This window comes from Motacilla alba, chromosome 7 (genome assembly GCF_015832195.1).
Source record: "Motacilla alba alba isolate MOTALB_02 chromosome 7, Motacilla_alba_V1.0_pri, whole genome shotgun sequence".
In the NCBI taxonomy this organism is placed as follows: domain Eukaryota; kingdom Metazoa; phylum Chordata; class Aves; order Passeriformes; family Motacillidae; genus Motacilla; species Motacilla alba.
The window spans coordinates 12,351,462-12,372,903 of NC_052022.1; the positions used below are offsets into that span (position 1 = coordinate 12,351,462).

At 40.4% G+C, this 21,442-nt stretch overlaps 2 protein-coding genes across 9 annotated transcripts in view; both read right to left on the reverse strand.

The window, feature by feature from the left end:
• Nucleotides 1–10,731, reverse strand: part of EPB41L5 (erythrocyte membrane protein band 4.1 like 5) — a 53,650-nt gene extending 42,919 nt beyond the window's left edge. For 2 of the 6 annotated variants that reach the window (XM_038142146.1, XM_038142144.1), the window contains exons 1-2: nucleotides 10,307–10,524; nucleotides 9,390–9,574 (exon numbers count right to left, since the gene is read on the reverse strand). In XM_038142146.1, coding sequence (XP_037998074.1) covers nucleotides 9,390–9,574; nucleotides 10,307–10,466 — 345 coding nt within the window. In that variant the 5' untranslated portion in view covers nucleotides 10,467–10,524. The other 4 variants (XM_038142148.1, XM_038142147.1, XM_038142149.1 and 1 more) reach the window with 4 other exon arrangements.
• Nucleotides 10,732–13,037: 2,306 nt separating this feature from the next.
• PTPN4 (protein tyrosine phosphatase non-receptor type 4) overlaps nucleotides 13,038–21,442 on the reverse strand; it is a 108,436-nt gene continuing 100,031 nt past the window's right edge. For 2 of the 3 annotated variants that reach the window (XM_038143636.1, XM_038143634.1), the window contains one exon: nucleotides 13,038–19,629. In XM_038143636.1, coding sequence (XP_037999564.1) covers nucleotides 19,543–19,629 — 87 coding nt within the window. In that variant the 3' untranslated portion in view covers nucleotides 13,038–19,542. The remainder of the gene's footprint in view (nucleotides 19,630–21,442) is intronic. The other variant, XM_038143635.1, reaches the window with a different exon arrangement.

Sequence of the window (21,442 nt, forward strand, 5' to 3'; positions counted from 1 at the left end):
TTTCTGTAAAGCCACCATCTTGCAATATTTTACCTCAATATTTATACATTCACAACATGAGAAATGGGATAACTTTCTAAGAACATATTTAGTAAGCTAGTAATTAGCAAATTTAGTACAGCTCTCAAAATTCTGGGCCAGCCAAATTTATGTTCTCAGAAGTAATCTGGTTTCATCAGTAATACCTAAGTAAGTAAAGCTGCATGCTGTAATTCTTGTCACCTTCCTCCACCCTTATCTTCAAATATTTTATATTCAACTTTGCAACCACCATCATTGGTTTACTTGATGTATCAGTTAAATCAAACACAATATATCGCAGCTCAAAGCAAAGTTGTAAAAAAAGTTTGTAAACAGAGACTGTCTAAGCAAATTCTCACACAGTTATTTCTTTCCAGGTACTGGGGAGAACAGTAGGAATGGAAGGCATTTGGGCCAGCAGGCAACTTCACAAACACATGGCATCTACAAAACATTGTGTAATACAAATACTGAATGTCAACCTATCAAATTCATGCAGACAAAATGTTTTTTGTTGGTCTCAGGAAAAAATCATTTCTCAGGCAGTAACAGATTTCTTAAACACCAGCTCAAACAGAAACCTTAAGGCAAACCATCTACACACCTTTCTTTCATTACTAGAGTCTGTAACCCAAGTCTCGAAAGAGCAAGGCATTGAACTGTTGATATTTCTTCTCAACAGAGGATATCTTCTACTTAAACATTAATATAATAATACAAGTGAAATCAATTCAGCACCTGCAACAGCAAAACTAGAAAAACACACTGTGTTGCAAGAAGCTTTTGGTAGCTTGTCTAAAACTAGCGGAAAATCTTCCCTTCTTGAGCAGAACATTTGAGATCCTTCTCAATTCCGCTGTAGGTCATCTTTAAAAAGTGCAATTAACCAGTAATCTCAGGCAAATTCCCTGCCGGTGACAGAAACACTTTGACTCCAGCCTGGAATACTATACATACTACACCTCAGACTACCCACGAGCAAAACTTCAATTTCTGCAGGGTCAGATGAATTTCAAAATGTGTTTGCCATTTAGGAAATCTCAGCAGAGGACTTGAAGATTAACTGGACCCCAAATGACTAATGTGGGATAAAGTCCCTGAAGAAGCAGTGGAGCAGCTGTGGAAAGATCTGCAGGACTTCTGGTTGTTCTCTGACTTAAACCACCAGGGGTGTCAACATGGAATTAATTATGTACTACTTTGCATATGACTTAAATCATCAGCAGCTGTATCTGGTGCAAGCCAGCAGAAGTGTAACACATGCTTTACTTTACTGAAGTCCTTCCTCCTTAAAAAAATACCAACCAAATATATTAATGCTCTGTAACCAGTCAACTTTCATGAATCAAAATTAATTTCTTTGTACTCAATAAAACTGAGATCTCAAGAGTTTTTAAAGAGCTAAGATAGACTTTTATTACATTTTCTTGTAAAAAATTGCCCTAACTTTCTCATGGCAACATTGGTGCTAATAAAATCAAGGTTGTGGGATCAATCCCCATATGGACCAGTAAGAGTTAGACTCGATGATCCTTGTGGGTTCCTTCCAATTCAGAATATTCTGTGATTCTATGAAAGTGATATTTTTATCCTGCTGCTGTCCTATGCTTCCCCCCTCTCCCTTTTCTTTCCCTTACAGCAGAGCTCAGGTTACACTCAAAGGACAAATATTTTCAAACTGTTTAATGGTTACTGATGAACTATTAACAACTCCACCAGTAGCTGGTCCTCCCTTCAGGGCACAAATTAAACTTCTCATGGGTTTGCAATTCAGTAAAACCTGACTATTTGATTTACAAAATTTGCTATTCTCTCTAGGAAGCAACAGCAAACATCTCACAGCAGGAGAATGAACAACGGGAAAACGTAAACAAAATACACCATATATACAGGGCAGGACCTCTCCTGGTTTTGCCACACTGGATAAAAGCATCTGCTGATCACTTGGGAATGAATCACATGGCCCCCGCCCCCTCCCCCCCTTTCCCCAATGAAAGGGATGCTCCCAACTAATGACATCTCCTGCTGCTCTTAATAACTGCAATTGCTGGCCGAGTAGGTGTTGCAAAGGCCGGGCTTAGCCCGGTAGCTCAGCAACAAGGCTGGCTGTGCGCCTCGGCGCGCTGCTTCGTCCCTTCACTGCCGGGCTGAGGCGATGCCGGGACATTCTCCTCGGCTCAGGCATCTCAGCCGCTGCCTAAAACCTGAAAGGCAGCATTTATACCCTCTTCTCACGGTCTCAGAGTATCGGCTATCTCATGGACACGCACACATGAGGACAAGGCAGCCAGGTGCTCGAAACCAGCCTGATGTCAAAGCCTCCTTCAGTACCAGAGCAGCCAGTACACACCAGCACTGGAGAAGCAACACAAGCTCACAGTAACTGGACAGGAGCTTGTACTGGCGAGCACCAGCTGAATGGCTCACTTCAAGTTTTTAATCGCAGCAAAGCAGTTATTTTTTTTCCAAAACTTGAAAAACCCACATCATAATACCCACCTAATAAATCTACTAACTAAAATACTTACCAGAGATTACTGGTTAATTGCACTTTTTAAAGATGACTTACAGAGGAATTGAGAGGGATCTCAAATGTTCTGCTCAAGAAGGGAAGAAATGGAGGGCCCTATACAAGATGAACTTGGAAAAAAATAGATGAATAAGCATTACTTGCATGGGACTTACTATCCCTTGCATATTTGCAGCTGTACTTTTTGTTTAGATTTCTTCAAATGATCACATTAATATTTTTATTAACAATAACTAACAGTAGCTATTGTCTTCAATAGTTACCAAGTGGCAAAAACTTCCCTTCCTGGTTTTTGTCAACTTATCAGGAGGGTTACCATTCATATGCGTACGAGCTTCCTTAGAAATACAGCATTTACACACACAGAGAAGGTATGGGTGCCTATTCAGGCCTTACAGCCACCCAGTTGCTAGGATGTCACCTATGCATGTTTGCAGACCACAGCAGCACAGAAGCAGCAGATAAGCCTGCCCGTTTTTTAAATGAAGTAAATCCTCTTCTCTGAAACCACAGGTTTCAAATAACTAAGCTTCAACAGTGAGTTTTAAAGGAAGAAGATTTCATATCAATATCATGCAAAAGGTGTCTAGAGTTAATGTCATAAAGTTTGATGCAGAGCTGGAGGGTTAAAACCCCTTATTGTTACGAAGGCAGCGTTAGAAGTACACATTATGTGTATCACCCTGATCTTCTTATGGCTTTAAGTTCTGACCTAGAAATGGAGCTGCTCCTCTCCTCAAACACCAAGCACCACTCCTACAAATAACTTTTCCAAACTCTCCAGTCAATTTTCTCGTTCATCTAAAGATGCCACTGGCAGCAAAACACTAGTTCTTCTAGTGCTTCTCTATCTGGTTTATGCTCAGTTTTTGACAACACTGCCATATACACTTGTGAATATAAAACCCTGCAGGTGGAAGGCTGGGGAGAATTTCTACCTCCAGAGACACAGCTTATCAATTCTTCTATTTACTCAGTGCCTCAAAAGTAGAAGAAGGTAAGCATTTGGGATTAAATATTTTTATTCTTTTATTCTCTGGAGAAAGAAGGCATTTCCCAAAAATCTTCATAACAAAGAAATTATTTCAATACCCATCCTATTTGTACATTCATTAGAGTGCTTTGTAGAAGGATTTTAATGTACCGTGCTCAGGCTTATTGACCCTATTACATAAGACAAAGACTCAAAACATTCATATCTGACAGTTTGTTTTGTGGAAGTCTCTGTTCCAACTTCCTGAAAATTTTTATCTTCTAACTACCAATTTGATTTAATCAAATTTTTAATTCTTTCTGATACAGAATATATCCAAATTACTTGTTCAGCATTAAGGTTTACAGATTGAATGCCTCCCCCCATTATACTGTCAAACATTTCAGTTTTATTTGGTGTTCCACCTGCAGGTTTCTCACAAGCACTCTTGATTAAGAGCACCAGAGAGTCCCAAGCCTTTGAGCTCTTTCCAGAAGCAGTTCAGCAGGAAAGCAGGACTTCAGATAAAATTCCCTGTGAGTTAAGAATGTGAAACTTTCAGGCAACTAAACCAGCCTGCAGCACAAGCCCCAGAAACACTCTGGCAGCACACTGCAGGCCAAACAATTTACTCTTCAAGCAGCACAGATTGCTGCCAGCTGCTCCCTTCCTCCCTCCTTTCCAACAGTGCCAGGGCACGGCACACTGCACCGAGACTGAAATGCTTGCCTGCCATGTCCCCGAAGCGGCTGGGCTGCGAGCAGGACTCGGTGCAGGCAGTCTGTGCTGCTCACACGGGCACAGCCACTCAGCATCCCCTGGCTTCGGTCCCATCTCCCCACGGATTTCAGTCTGGCACCCCAGGAAGCACCGGCTCACCCCGCACTACGGCCGGTCCCTCCCAGCGCACAGAGAGCAGCACCTGTGCTGCAGAACACGCAGCTCACGGCCCGTTTTGTCCAGTTGCAGTCCCCTAAAGGGCCTTCAGAAGTTTAAGCAAACATTCAGAAGCATGTCAGTACTTTCAGACAGAAGATCACATGGGAAATAAAGTTTTAATCCAAAACTTTATAGCCTCAGCACACACAAAAAGGGGCACATTCAAATGTTTATGTTATTACTACTTCTGTCAGGCTGAGCTTTATTTTGAAACTTCAAAGGTTAGCCTTGAACACTTAAGAGTACTCATTTTATTTGATGACTGATTTTCCAGCTTTTTTAGCAGCATTCGATTTTCTTGTTAATCAGCATCCATGCCAGGAACAGCATTATGTATTCCATATTTCCCTCCACAAATATTTAGCAAGTGGCCATAAATATTCCACAAGTTTTTAATAAACCAGAGTGGATTATTGAGTAAAATCAACTATCACAATGCATCTCTGATCTTGCAGTCAGATCAAAACTAATCATTTCTCTCCAAAAAAAAGCCACTAGCCCTCCTTAATGATTTTCACATTAAGATAGATTCTTTATTTTTATTTAAAACAGGCACTACAGATACAGTCCTTTTTTTATTGTGTTTTATACTCCAAAAGTCAAAACAGTTTAGTTCAATCCCACTATTAGACACAGCCCTTGGACTGGTTTATACAAGACCTTGTTTTAATGATACGTCATTGTAATTAGGACAAAACCATCTCATTTTACAACCTCCATATCAAATTTCATGCATGCGTAAGTAAGGAATATTCCAAGATAAAAAACTACTCAGAGAGAGCATCCATTCTCATAATTTCCGTCTTTCATCTTATACCACCAGGAAGCATTTACCTCAAACTTTGCACGTACAGAAACTGGAATACAATTAACGCTCCATTATCCATGAGAAGATTATGTAAATTGTGGGTTAGGCAGGGTCAAGTTTTTTTACTGAAACACTGCTGGCTTCCAAGTACAGTTCTGCTTCTATAAGACCCTACACTTACTATCTGTCTCTCTTGTAAGGCTGACCTTGCTCCCCCATAAAAAGCAATCAAAAATTTTATATTTCAAGTGCACATAGTTACATTATTTAAATTACCATTTCTCCCTCTATCTATGTTATCTTTTTCCTCTCCCAATTACTACTATGGATAGCATAGAATTTACTAAATAAATACACCATTGTAAAATATTTTGATTGTAAAATCCTCTGGAGCACTCTATTACTTAAAACAGCACTTTATTTCTAACTCTTGACAAACATTTTTGTTCCTAATTATTTCATAAGTTGTTGGTGACCCAGATGAAAACTTTCTGTACTTTCAAGTACCCCCTCACCAACTTGTCTTTCCTCACAAACCATGAGCACCAAGAGAGCTGGTATTCCAGCTGTTGAGGGGTTCCCTTGATAGACCAGACTGGTATGACTAAGCTGATGGTAATAAACCAGGGCTGTTCATGGCTTTTGAGCCTTGGGAATTCCAGAGGTGCAGTGGGGGAAGATGTAGTTTAGTTTTGCATGGGAACAGGATGAAAAGTAAGATAAGGGATGTCAGCAAAACAGAGTTCTTGTCCTCTCACCACTCATACTACTCAGTAAACATTCCACCCACGGATCTTAAACAATTGGAAGAAAAAGCTCAACCTGACGTTTGTCCAAGCTGAACTCAAGTTAACAGAAAAGCAGAATGTATAATGAACAACATCCACAGCAGCATTTACAGACAACATCTATTTTATAAAAAAAATTTTAAGATTAAGAAAGTAACGAGCTTCTTAGTGTTTCACTAGGCACATAAATCTGTAAACGTGGCTGAATGCATTTGGAGAAACATAACGCTTCAAAAGAGTGGTAAGAGGAAAACTACCAGGTCAAAAAGCAACTTTAAATCTGATATGAAGCTGTGGGAAAAAAACCTGACATCATTTAATCTGCCCCAAAAAAGCACTGATAACTCGCATTTAGTTCATGCCTCCCATTTTGAACATACCAAGGTGTCAGTAAATAGTATACATGACACTGACATTCCTGAGTCATTGACATAGCTACAAAAGCAGTAGATTCTTGCAAAGAATCCAGTCTATGTACTGTGTATGACCGCAGCTTTGGTGAAAAGTTCAAGTCAGGCATTTTTCTAATTAAAAACAACAGAAGACATACAAAAGCAGAAAGATTAAGTGGCTTGACAGACACCAAAGATAAGATCAGTGGACAAAAAGCAGAGTTACTGCTCAAAGCCTGGCTCTGTGTCTAATAAGTTAAATCTCAACTGCATCATTTACAACATGTCCTTTCCGTCCCATTGTCAATATTCATAAAATATCAGTCTTTGCTACTTAATGACTCTCAAATGTGTTTGGCTTATGTGGCAATGTCCCTTGTGGTTGCTTCTTGCTGTTGTTTTTGCCTTTCCTTTTTTTTTTTTTTTTTTTTTAAATTAAGGAGACATTCAGCAATCTCAGGTTCAATTACATCAATGATTGTAAATGCAGAATACTCTTCCCAGTAAGAAATTTACTGTAAGGATACAGCTCAACAGCTTTTTGAGCAAACTTAAGCCTGGTATCACCTCTAAATGCTTCTTCACCACATTTGGGGAGGCACATGGGGAACCAGATTGGAGAACCGCTCCAGCTGGAAACTACATAACAAAATTATACCGATTATTTTCAGCCACAGCATTTTCTTGACTTAGCTTACTGCCTGGCTGCTAAAAAACTGTTTCTTCTGCCAAGGGGTATGAGAAAACAAGGACAAACGCAATAACGAAAGCAACATCTTTTCTTCCTGTGGCAGCAACAGCTTATGCCACTGTAAAGTATTTGTGTAGCCACAGATTTAAAAAGGGTATGGCATTCATTCCTGCCTAGACAACCCTTTCTCTGGCTGTGAACTAACCTGTTTGCTGAATGATTCATTCTTAAGAAAAGCTTTGTTATTTATTTTTTTAATAAAACAATTTCACAGTGCTTGGGTAGACAATGCAAGTGAGCACAAACGAACTGGCAGAGCAGGGGGCACCTCTTTGAGAGAAAGAGTTCATTTTAAAGCAATTTACTGCCAACAAAGTAACAGTACCAGTCTTGGAAAAGATCTTAGCTCAAAGAGCACAAAGATTCTCAAAGAACAGTTTTGTAAAAGAAAATAAATACACACATGCATTTTTAATTTAAGCTTTACATTTTAGAAAGCGATGTTGTTTTGTCAGGATTTTGTACCCCCTCCCCCCCACTTCATCCCCTATCCCTCCTACCCTTTTTTCATTCCTTTTTAAGAGTCAACCTCAAAATATGAATGATGCAAGTGGAGAAACAAGAATAAACACTCCAGGAAGTTAGAAATGAAACATTTAATTTACTTTTAATTTATTGTACTTTAATCACAGAAGAAACTGGTACATGTCAGCCACTGACGATGCACTGTAATTACAACATCTGGCTATGTCAATTTGGTTACTGTTACTCATAACTTAGATGTTCACAGTCAAGGATCTATGTTGGCTTTCAAAGAAAAAAACTCTGAAGTGAAGAGTTTCTCGTAGAAGTAAATAGTTACTACTGCACCCTGGTCTGAGATTTATAGGCCAGGTGGCAGATCGTGACACCTCTTCAGGTTCAATTTATGCTCCTCAAAGCCTTAGAAATGTTGTTGGAGCCACCAGGAATTCGCCTACAGAGCCAGCTCCAGCTCCAAAGATTACTGCTCTGATTATGCAGAGACACCAATTTAAACTTGAGTATTTTTTAAGTGTTAACTGTTGCTATTAAGTGTTTGTGAGTATTCCTGGCCTCAAATCAAACATCCTAGGCACGAAGCAGCACTGGATATATTCATTACATTGTGTCAGAGATTTACAAATTGATTTTACTACCCTCTATAAACGCCTATCTGTACAGTGATTTTGCAAATAAGGATGCCAAAGGGTTTCTCTAACTCTAGATTATTTGGGGTTCAGGATATCACAAGAGTTATTTCTGTTATGTCAACAACACTGCTCAATCAAGCTGACTTCCTTGCACCACCTAAACACTCCACGATTAAAAAAGAAAGGGAAGAAAGAGCTGTATGGAGCAGCCAGTCTTGAAATGACTTTTCTTTCTAGTCAGCAGTTCCAACACCAGCACAACTGTGACTGCAGCCAAAATCCTCTGGAACTAGTCAGGTCTCGCAGATCCACACCTTCCTAACTTCCTAATGCTCAGCTCTGTGAGCTTAAAACAAGTCACTAACAACTATAACTCATGGTAATGGAAAAACAGAGCACATCACTTCTGGTGCTACTGCTCATCCTGTTGGCCAAAACCAGGTATATAATTAGGCAAGCAGAACAGGCACGTGCATATTAAGGAAGCTTTAGAAATGTAAAACAGTGGCTAACACCTCACTCCGAATAAAGCACCATGCCATGAGACAATCCCTACCATATAATCTGCCCTGAGGAGGGGAAGGAAGCAGATTTTTCCTCTTCCCCTCCCCTCTCAAGTTAGTGTTAAAAACTGCGTCCATCTCTGACACAAAACCAGACCAAACCCAACCCACACAGAAATTCCTGCTAGTACTTCTGCTCATCCCTCCTCTTCAACAAGTTACACCAAGAGATTCACCTTCTTTGTCAAGATAGATAGTTCACCAAAAAGAAAACCCAGTTCACCAAACAGGTTACCCTCTCTATGCCTTGGCACAGCAATTGCATTAAAACATTAGAAAGTGTTCAGTGTGTAAGGCATGATGACATCCAGCAAAATTCTCGAATTTCAGTGAATGCCAAAGTAAACTATTCTTTCAGAACCTTTTTATGAGCAGCAACTTAGTGGACATCAAGGCACAGGGCCGACTGCCAGCAGCAAAGAGCAATGCCTTTACCTAACTTGCAAACAGCAATCCACATCAGAATAACACAAACCAAGTGTATTTCAAGAACACACTTGGCTCAGTCATACCGGTAGGTCCACGCTGACATCTGTCCCGTCCAGCAGCGCCACTCGGCAGGTGATGATGGATTTGGCGTCCCCAGCTGCAGGGATGTGGGTTGCAGCCCTTTGGGCCTCTCTCAGCCTTTCCTTCTCCGCATGCTTACGCATGGACCGGCGTCCCAGCGTGCGGCGGAAAAAGCTCAGCATCTTTGCTACAAAATCCAACAGAGAGAATGAACAGGGTAAGTTTTGTAAAGAAATGTAAGTTTTTTACAGAAGAAAAACCCCAAAACCAAAACAAACAAACCAACCAACCTCAAACCCAATCGGAAAAAAAAAAAAAAAGAGAACAAAACCTGCAACAAAGTTCTTAGAAAATCCCAGACTGTGATAAAGAAACGTCAAGGATCAAACAATTTTCACTTTGATTTAAACACCCCCAGACTTTGGCTGTGAAAGCCTTTGAAAAAAAACCCAGCTCAGAACTTTGAATACGGTTGGGTGACTTTTTGTGAATACACGAAACTACGCTTAAGGTAAAAACCAGCGATCGTGCAGATCACCTACTGTTCTCTGCGATCTTTCGATAACACACACGCCACCCGCGCTTCTCCCAGACGGTGATCCTGCACAGCTGGGAGGCAACTGAGCGCTGCATACCACCGGCTCCTCTCCGGGCTCACACGCTCCACCTCTCCCATCGAAAACAAGCGATAAGCGACCCTTCCTTCCCGCCTCAGAGCCGCGCTCCCAGCTTTCCGTGCAGGAATGGCTCCGGCAGGACCGGCGAGCGCCCCTCGGGCACGGCGCTGCCCGGCACACACCCGGAGCCGTGCGGGGAGCCAGCCCCGAGCCCGAGGGGCGACCCCAGACGGGACCCGACCCCAGACGGGACCCGGCCCCGCCGGGCGCCCTTCCCCGCCCGCTCCGACCCCCGCCCTTACATAACGCCTCGGCCCCGCAGCCCCGCTCGGGCGCCGTGGCGATCCCACCTGCCGGGCTCACCTGCGGGGCGGCGGGAGCGTCCCCGCGGCGGCTCCTCCAGGCCCGGGGGCGGGCGGGGGGCGGTGAGGGAGCCCCGGGAGGGGCCGGGCCGCCGGACATGGCGGAGCGACGTGGGAGGCCCTTAAACGGGCAGCGACGCGCCGGCCATTTCCTTCCCCCGCGCTCACTCACCTGGCGGCTCCCCCGGCCGCGCTCTCCTGCTCGGTGGCGGCGCGGAGATGGAGGCGGAGGGCGGCGGGAAGGGAGGGCGGCAGCCGGACGGGAGAATGAACGCTCTGCTGCCCGCCGCGCCGGGAGCCCATCGCCCCTTTAACGGGGCGGGGCCCGGTGGAGAAGGGGCTCCCCCCCTCCCCTGCCAGGTGGTTTCGCCCGGCCGAGGGGCCGCCGCGGGGGGTGGTGGGGGCGCGGCGCCGACCACGTGGTGCCCGGGGGGGGGGCGGCCGCGCGGAGCCTGGAGCGGGCCGAGGGGCCGCGGCGAGGAGCGGGAGCGGCCCCGGGGATGGGGCACTCCTGGGGATTGAGCCTTCGGGACGCGTTTCAGGTTGTTTCCCCAAAGTTCTGGAGTTTTTGCTAATGCGGGGTAGAGGTTTCCCCTCGGTGGTTTGGTCAGGACTGTGACCAGCCCTCGGCTGCTCAGCGGTAACTGGAACCTTTAGGCAAATGCGCGATTAAACCATAAAATTTGTAAGAAAATCTTATCTTTGAACAGTGCCTGGAAGAGCCGCGGTAGCAGTGTATTAAATCAAGCAGAGCCGTGTATAAGCGAACACTATTAATATTTATACACTGAAATAAGGCTGCGACTACAAAATGCAGTTTGTATTTTAAAGTTGAAATCAGCCGCACAGCCTGTGCCGGTGCTCCGCGCTTCCATCGCTTTTCTTACGTGTCACTCCAGCCCTCGGCAGCAATTACAGAGCGCTGCACTTTACTGCGCTTTTTTAATTACAGAAATATTTGTGTCCAAGTCAGTATTTCAAGAAAAGCAGTATTAAACTCTCCGTGCGTAATGCCTGCCAAGAGTGACAAAGCTCGGAGTAAAGGAGCTCCAGACACCTCAAAATCCCAGGATAACTGGGAATCCAGCCTACCTAACAACCTGGGAAAGCAGATACTGGGCTAAAGATAACACAACATTTTTTATGCTGACACCCGGTCACTCCCTACCAGGCAGTGGAATTGGCATAATGAAACCCATATTAATAGCTCAGCTCCAGCGCCTGAATGTGCATCGAGTTCCCTTGAGGTCATTTACTGAAATGGGGGGGAATTAAAAAAGCCGACAGGTAATTGCCCAGCATTTGCTGACGAAGTAACAGGTTGGCAACCACCCTCCTGCCGCTGGGAGCAGCCGGGCGAGCTTTGAGGAAAGGTGAGATTCACATTCATGTGCCTGTTTATTTATTCAGAAAGGTGAATTACAAAACGGGGGGGAATTGAGATATTTACTTTTTCTCAGAGGAGCAGGGACTATGCTTGCTCTCAGTAGTCTGTCATGAAATATCTGTGGGAGCTTGCAATAAAGTTCCCAAAGACACCATACAGAATCTTACTATATTTAACACGGAAAAATAATTTATCTTGAGGGTTTGCAGATACCTGATGGATTCTCAGATCAACTAACCAATGGTTTGCATATCAAAGATGAGTAGTTTGTAGTGGAGATCTGCCAGGTAAATGGGAGTCTCCTGGCTATTAAGTCTACTCTACACCAGTTCACATTGTCCTATACAACAAAGAACTGTAGGGAATTCCCTGTTGTCCCTAAATGTTCTAACCATCTTCAACTATTCATCAAATTGAGCTTCTTTCCACTCAGTCATTCACAAAAGTATGTCCTTTCTGTAGCTTCAGTGACACAAAAACTTAGTTGCTCGTTTTTGCAATTTCTACTTCACACCACCCTCTTGCTACTCTTCCTGTAATTACAGTCTACTCCTTCCTCACTATTTGCTACTCAGATACAGTCCAAGGATGCACAGTACACATTCAGCTGTGTTATCTGTTACTTGACTTACATCCAGTCTTCCAGTTTAAACACATCTCCTCCTATTAAAAAGCCTCTTACATCTCTTTTTCTCTTTACTAGTTTATATTTTTGTACTTCAAATCCAAACACCCTGTCCTCACTTTAAAGTCCTGTATTTATCAGTGGAATTAAAAACATACAGGGGTCTCAGACACTCCATCCCTCCAGAGATTCTTGTCTTTCCTCCAAAATCCTTTCATTATCTTTAGCCGCTTTGGTTTTGAACATCCCCTCACTTTCTGGCAGCAAATACTTCATCACAAGCTTCCATCTGGAATTTTTGTTCTTCACATCAGTGTTCATCATACCCTCAGCTTTTTGGTCAAGCTATCATCTCTACTGAACACTATCTCCTATACACTCACTGCATAAAAGGTAATTTAAAAGTTATTATTCCATTAGAGCAAATCTTGCAGTATTTATATATTTTCAGGCAAAAACTCGGGCTGATGCTTTAACCAAGCAACTTAATTCCTGGTAATTTTGAACCTCTTCTAATGCACCATCCATAGGGGTGTATTTAAGTCATACAACGTCAAGAAGGAAAATACAAGGTGAACATTATCTGGCACCAGACACATACAAATGTGGCACAGCAAAACCATGTGTACAGTAGCAAGAAAATCGCAAAAAAATTAAACTTTAAATTACTAAAGCACATCTTTATTTTGCAATTAAACAATTAAGATCCACAAGTAAACTATATATATATTTTCAAGTCTGTACCTAGACAACTATTTGTCAACTGAAATTAAATATATCCACAAAATATGCATAACAGCATTTTTCACATAATAGAATGAAATTTTACTTAAGACTAAAACAAGACTTGTTAAATGTTAATTAGCATATTTATCCTGGGAACTGCTGGTTTTCGGTAGAAGTTAGTGTATAATTTTAATGGCAAGAATTTTAATTTTATCAAAATGAGGACAAATACATAAGGCCCTTTAAAGCATACAGTAGCTGCAGTGACAAAAGCTGAATTTATTTTCACATTGTCCAGTGTTGACCAATTTCAAGTTTCCATCGTTTTCCATCAACCGCCCTGGCTGCTTAGCCAAGATGATGCATTTAGCTTGTTGGTTTGTTTTTTCCCTCCCCCTCATGTGCTTTTAAACAAATTTATAGGCAGAAGTCTACTTATGGGAAGAGCCTTTGCATCCCCCCAGTATTACTAAAGGTACACAAGAGTTAGTCTAAACAATGCAAGAGCTGTTCAACTCTGAGATGATTTACTCCACACTTGTAGTCCATCATTCAGCAGTATGAAACTGAGATGAAATCTGACAACTGAAATCCACTGGAAATAGTGGATTAATGAAAATGCAAATTAATTACCAGAAGTAACTGGCAAAAATATTGCCACCATCTGATTGTTAATGATGAACTAAAGAATACTCTTCCCTTTGTATTTACACACATTGTATAGCACCTGTTACAGAAAAAAAACCCCAAACCTTACACAAACAGCCCTGCCAAATTGACTGGTTAAAATGGGATCACTGGTAAATGAAGCAAACCAAATGGAAAACAAATCTGAATACACTGGATAAGATAAAACCTTCACTCTCTTACCTTAATTTTCCTGTACGATTATTATGGGTTGTTACTGTGGTGCCCCAAAGTACTGAGATAATTGCACTGGATCATTTATAGTCTAGTCCTTGTGGATATATTCTAGTTAAAGAACAAAACAGCTTAACGTAAACTGCTTAACCCTTTCGCTCATGTCTCAGGCCCCTGGCCTAGGTGCAAAAGGGTGATAACTTCCTTAAACTTTGTTGTGCATTATCTTTAGTTATCAAAATTCAAATAAGTTAAGTAAAAAAAAAAAAAAGAATACTGATTTCCAGGTAATTGATCTAATGTTAAAAATAATGCTTAGCAGAAACATTTACAGTAAACATAGCTAATTTGCAGCTAGCTGAGAGAGATCACATAAATTTACAAGTACCCTGTAAGTTTCTATTTGCATCTTTTTTTTTCTTTTTTTTTTTTCCCAAATGTAGGCTTCATTTTTTATTAAGACAGGAAAATTGAGATGATAGAATTAGCTTAATATCTATTTTCTGAAAATCCCTCAGAAACACGTGAACAATCAATAAGAAATGGCTGGAACAGCAGAAAGCATTCGTACCAGGGTGTAAGCCGAATCATCTCTGTACAGAAACCCATTAAGCATCTCTCTCCAAACCCAATTTATTTTGTCCAATAGTTCAGTCAGTAGTAAGCATGACATAAAGTGCTACTATTCAAACATCAAAACACTTTGAAAAAAATTATCCTTTAAAATGCGTAAGCTTGCTAAATATGAAATACCACCACCAACAAGCTGCCAGTCAGTCTGTGAACCATCGTTCTTGCTACAGCAGAATAGAATCAGATATTTTAGTGGCTTTTTAAAATAAGGCTACTACTCAAAATGTCTAAATTTTAAAAATTGAATATTTCAGCTTTTTTTTTTTTTTAAGAAAGTTGTTAATGTCTGCTTTTTACCATTGAGATCTCAGTGAGCAAAACATGCCAAAGCCAATAGCCAGAACTTACAGCTTATGCACCAGATCAAAACTTGTAGCAGGAGAAGCCCTATGAAAAGGTAGACACCTGTGGGAGTAATAAGCACAGAGGTAAAATCCAGTGATAAGGAACTGGCCTTCTTGGCAGACTTCTAAACAAACAAGTGATGAAGTGCAGTGGGATAACAGAGAACGGACAGAACAGTTACACTGAAACCAACCACTTCCTCCTTCTAACAGCTTCCCAATCACCACTAATTATAAATACCTGCAGATTCGTGCAAGATCCACAGTTAATCAATGAATATGTTTTTACCAGATCTTTATACTGGATCCTAGCACTAGGAGTAGAAATGGGAAAGAACTTTTTCCCATTGGGTACACTAAAGATGGGTACACTAAAATTGGCAAATACACCCAACCTAGCTCACTGGGGACCTGAGATGCGAGCTACAAAAGACTGCAACCGATATTAGAGGACATCATTCCTCTTCTTGGTGGAAGTCCAAATGTGCAAAATTTTCATGTGGACCATAACCAAATCACTCCTTTTATCCTCAGGGCTGAGGGGCTTGCTGATTGCCTGCATAGTGGCTCTACAGTCAAAACTACAGCATATGGACTGTAGTCAAAACTACTGGACAACCTTCTTTTGCTTGGAAATTGTAGAGCTTGGTGGATCTGTAGAGCTTTTCATGCTCATGCTAATTCCCTGAGCCACCAAACATCACCCACATACCTGCACAAGCATAAAAATATCACATAATTCAGCTCCATGGCATACCTGGAGCTCCAACATCTCTATGCCAGACCTCCTCTTCGTCCCGTTTCCCTGGGTAGCACAACTGCAGCATATCTGCTGCATTTTGGCCTTCCACAGGTACCATGAAGCTTTTTGGAAGGTCTCCACGGAAAGTTGCCAACTACACAAGTTCCATAACAACCTCCTCATGTTCCTTAATGTCCCAACTGCTTTCTCACTCTTTCTTTACTAGATGGTGTGCCAGACTCTAATCCGATATTCAAGAAGATGTGTTACTGCTTTATCTATATGGCATATAAGCTTTTGAGATTTAACAGAGAAATGTGGAAGAAATGTCAGCTAGCATTAAATCTAGTGAGAAAAAACTCCAGGCATTCTCTTTTTCATAACGGGGAGAGAAGAGATAAAATTAAAATGCATAAAAGCAGTATTTTACTGCTTAAGACCTACAAGTGATTGAAAACACCAAATCCTTCCAAATTCAGGATAAATGAAATTTTCAGCCCTCAGTTACCTGGGATATCTAATGGAGTATTTCTGAAAGTGGACTGGCTGACAGTCTGTAGGTGGTTTATTAAACAATACCTGTATCTTATTTCATATTTAGCAAAAATAAAAAATGCTCCCAAAAACCACTCAAAGTCCCCACTAGAGCCCCATGTCTTTCTACTAAAAAACCCCCTTCAAATCCATTTTACACAAGAGATGGTAGTGGTAGTTTTCAATCTGAACCTAAAAGTAAAAACAAAAATCTTAACATTTTACATTGGCACAAATTTGTCATAATATTGCTCTTATTTACAATGAAAACTACTTTTTTCTTTTCTTTAACTGGATTTGTATCATGGAAGTGTTAGAAACATACTCTTTCCCACACCCACCCAACATTTTTCCTAATCAAATGGTATGAAAATAATTATTCATAAAATCCAACAGTCATAACACCAATCACATATAGGTCTATAAGTCATTATGTCTGAAAGATACATTCATGTTTTGTACAGCATGAAACATACAAAAACTCCTTTAAAAAACTCTTAAGGATGATACAGATCTTCATAACCCAAAGTAAAATATTAATCAGTTTTGCTTTTTTTGGCCATATAAAAATATTTTAAAGGCCGTTTATACCACAACAGGTAGAAAAATTTAAATGACTGATTTATGCTGCAGAAAGGCTTCAGTGCTATTCTCTTTCCCAAGCAGTTTTTGGTTACCTTTATCCTGGCTTTGCAGAAGCCAAAAGCCACTGAGTCCCTGATGGCCAATTAATTAAGAAGAATTGGTACTTTGTTCCAATTTTCCCCCCAGTGCAGCCAGTTAATAAACTACAAGTCAGTGCAAAGGAAAATTTTGAAGAGACCTACTGTTCTTGCCTGTGTTTGTAATCAAAACAGTAACGACAGATGACCAATACATATCCCACACTTAATTGTGGTATAAATGGGACTTTTGAACTCAAACTGCTATGGCAATTTTACATAAGAATATTTAAATATGTGTCATACCAATGCTATACAATGCTGAATAAACTCCATTTCTGATTTCCTTCAAAGTAACAGGGTAAATGCTATTTTTGTTTACAACTTAACTATGAAGAAAATTTCTTTCAGTATAATGAATGAATTATTTTATTTTTTAGACATTAAGTGCTGAGTTCAATATAACCTTCCAACTAGCCAGCAACTCAGCTAATGACCTCATCATATGGAAGTTAAAGAATTATAAAAAAATTTATTTGTTGCAAACGGCTTAAAATATAACTGATTAAAGCTACCATATTATTCTTTTCCAGTTCAGTTCACATCCAGAGATTCTTGTAAAATTTATTTTTCACTGAGGGATAACATTGACTTCAGCATCAAATCTAGAAATATAAGTAACAGGGCCACAGCCCTCCTAATATTATTTTGTTTTCTAAAAATATTTAAAACTCTATCTTTCATTTGGCATAGTAGTTCTTGTTCCTTACTAAGTCATAAGCCAGGATTTCATGTTGCCTGAATCCCTTTTCATTTAATAGTTCATAGCTGATCTGTTTCGAGTGTCCATAGAACAAAGTATATTATACAATATAATTCTTCAATAGTTAAAAATCATTTAGCGTAAAACTTTCCATTTTAATTCTATGCTATATATATAGCTTACAACAAAATTTAATGGATAAACATTTTCAGGAAACCAATACAATAAATTAAAACTTTTAAATAGAGGGCACAAAGTTATGCTGTCACAGGGCAGTCAAATAAGTGACTGTTTTTTTCTTACAGTATATTACACTGGGTACCTTGCTTCTGACTTGGTTTCTCCTATACTAGAAAAATATTAAAAAACAGGAACACTTATGCATCTTTAGAATGAGCTCAGATACTGTATCAGACAGACATTTCTTACAAATCCTCTACCTACTTAAATAAGAAGCAACCCATACCAACTGGAACAATTTTGCACAAGCATAACAGAAGGCAAATGGGGTCATTATGAAATTAAAATTAAGTTCTGGGATAACTTCATAGTGTTCTCCTCCCTTCTCCCCTCCAAACAAAGAAAAGAAAATAAAAGGCAGACCTGTACGAACATGGCTGGAAATCAACTATGAGGACTTAACAAGTTAGCTAGAAGGTAATGGAATTAAATCACATCTGATTGTAAGTTGAACTTAATTATCAGTGCTATTAAAGAGTTATGTCTAATCGAGAAAAACAGTTATTCTCAATAAAAGGATGAAACAAGGTATCAGCTTGTAATGACCTACCAGCATTTTGTAGTAAGATGCTAGTAAGTTACTAGTTGGAAAGAATGAAGGAATGTGTCAGATTTTTGATATAATTACAGCACAGCAGCATACAATGCTCATTCATTAAGTTGGCAGAGGTGCTTTTGCTACAGAGAGTAGCACACAGGTACTTGTATAATGAAAGAGGGAATGGTATTTCCATGACCCCTTGTGGTAACATATTCCAAGCACCAAGGGCCATTTAAAAAATCTGAACCCATTAAGATAAATATGACAGGACAATACCACCCCCATGGAATCATGAGTGCCTTTCACTGGATGTACGCTGTAAGTCTCAAGGCACTTAAGGGGTTAAGACATAATGCATGCACTAGTTCCCATCACATAATCTGAAGTCACACAAATCAGAATACACCAGTGTATGACACACAAGCTGTGCCAAAGAAATGCTGTTTATTTATGTGTTGGTTTTTTTAAATTTTTATTGTTATTATTTTGTACAAGATGCTGGTAAGTGGGCATTATGCAGCTACTGCTGGGTTAACAGATGCCAGCTCTCCTCTAACAACCAGCTGGTCTCTAGTAAGGGTGTAGGACAAAGTGTGCTGCATCAGTAGGCAGTGTGTATCTATCTAGTATTGGCAATATTGCTAATGTTGTAAAAAACAAAACTGTGAGAGTCTGTACATAGTAAATAAACCTAGCACTGGAAAAAGACCATGGCTTAGTGTATTTTTTCATTTGTTTTTCATTTTAAGAGACATGGGTGTAAAACAGAGTGAAATAATTCCAAGCCTTGTTTGTAGCAATTCAACCAGAAGCGCAGTATATGGCACTACCATGAAATATCGTAGATCACCCTGAACACAATCAGTTCTTTCAGTCTATGGTTTGTTCGGAGCAAATCACGAAAATAAAGTCTTCAAACAGATGAAGGTTAGAAGAGTTTCAGAGACTGATTTTGTTTCAACGTAAAGTGCAACAGTGCTGAAGTTTTCAAAGTCCTTTGTCAATTCTTTGCTGTACTTCACTATCATTTCCTGCAAGCAGTATTATGGCACAAAGAATGTTGCCAGTTCATTATAGAGGACAGGATTCCTCAATTGATATCATAGGTTTTTTGCTCTTTACTTATGCAGTGATGCTTGTAAAGGTTTAATAAATCCTTCTTCATACACCTTCAAAATAGCTTCACATACAAATCTGTACTGACTCTGAAAAGGAAAGTAGATTCCGTAAATTGAAAAGAAATGTAATGACGTGACACGAAAAATGTCATTTGGAAACAGAAAAGGCCTCTAAGATTTCCCCACCCCATTCTCTTGACAGGCCAAGAACTGTGTTTCAAAGTTAGTTTAGGAAACATAGTACAAAAGGAACTTTAGATGAGAGCATTTGGTTTCTCAAGAGAAGAACAGGATGAATGGCACTTTGAAAGTCATACCCAAAACCCCAGTATTGTTATTAGAACATCAGCTATTTAGCAATTTTCTGTTCTTTATTTCCTTGCTGAAATTTCACTGATCTGAGGTTTCCATGCCCTTGGATTTAGAAGCCATAGTTTCAAAGCACTTTTTCATACTTACATTAACTCAGGCATGTTACTGGCATCTCCCTGTCAGAATCTGATTTAAAAGAAATGCTTCATGTTCTAAAAAGCCAAACCTCCTGTTTCTTAACATTATATGTCTAATTCTTCAATGCATCCAAGTCTAGCACCTGCATACACAGAGGTAACTAACAGTTTGTTTTACTCATATAACAGTTAAAAAACCGGACAGTAATCAAATTAGAATATAATGAAAGCAAAGTGAAATAAACGCAAAGCACCACAACTCACACTGCGTCCCACACAATGTGTCTATGCTGGTTAGAGCTCCAGCACACCTGCACTGTCAGTGTTGTGGAACAGCCCTCTCTATGCAGCAGTGAGTGATGCCAGATCTCAAGAGATTAAGAGATGCACATATCTAGCACTAGAGCCGTTCTGTGCTGTCCTGTCCCGTGTATATGAACTCGTTTGTCTCCCATGGTAAATCTGCCTTTGTGCCCAGCGCGCCCCAGGGCGGCTGCGCGGGCCGCGCACAGCGCCCCCCCGCGGGCAGCGAGCGAACCCCTCGGCACACGCGGGCCCGGCTCCGGGCGGCCGGGGGAGGAGCGGGAACGGCTGACGGCGATGAAACCTAAAAAACCCCAACTCCTTTATTAGACCTTCTCCCTCTGATGCACTCACACCTGCTCGCCACTGAATCTTGAAATTTTTTTGTTTTCTAAGAAAAACGAGAAGACCAGATTATATTGAGCACACGCTGTGAAAAAATGCAGTTAGAACCCTCACCACTGCAACTCCTACCTTCACTAATAACACTTTTTCCCCCCCTACATATATTAGAGAGACAGCTATCCATCCTGCAGAACTGACACAAACAGCAAGAGCCATCCTTCGCTATTTTTCATGTATCATGACCTTTCTCATCCTTTCTGTGCTACCTGAATACAACTTTATAGTGAAACATGAGTACTGGAACATGAATTCAGCAGCACTGAATGACTGATGAAGTAGAAATGGAGACACATACTTTTTGTCAGCCTTAATACTCTCTGAAGAACAAAAAAGTTTTATTCAAATTGTATTAGAGGAACAGCAGCAGGGACATGAAAATTACTACAGCAACTACCTTCAAGTAATTGTGATTTCATACTAGATCTAGTGCCTTTTCTCCTTCAAGATGCTTTCTCTCTAAATGCTGTATAGTGTGAGTAAAACTACCCCAACTACTCATGATTACTCTTTCAAAAAAAAAAAAAAACCCTGGAACTATCCAAATTTTGGAACAACCAAAAATCCTAGTCTTTTTTTTTTTTCTTTCTGAAAGAACACAACTCAATCTTTTCACCCTTTTTAGGTACTTTCTAAAAAAGTGAACACAAACTGCTCTTAGATATAAGCAATATCTGACTGATACAATAACAAGTTTCTAAATCTGTTCTAAAACTCTCACAAATCTGAAATATAATACATGAATT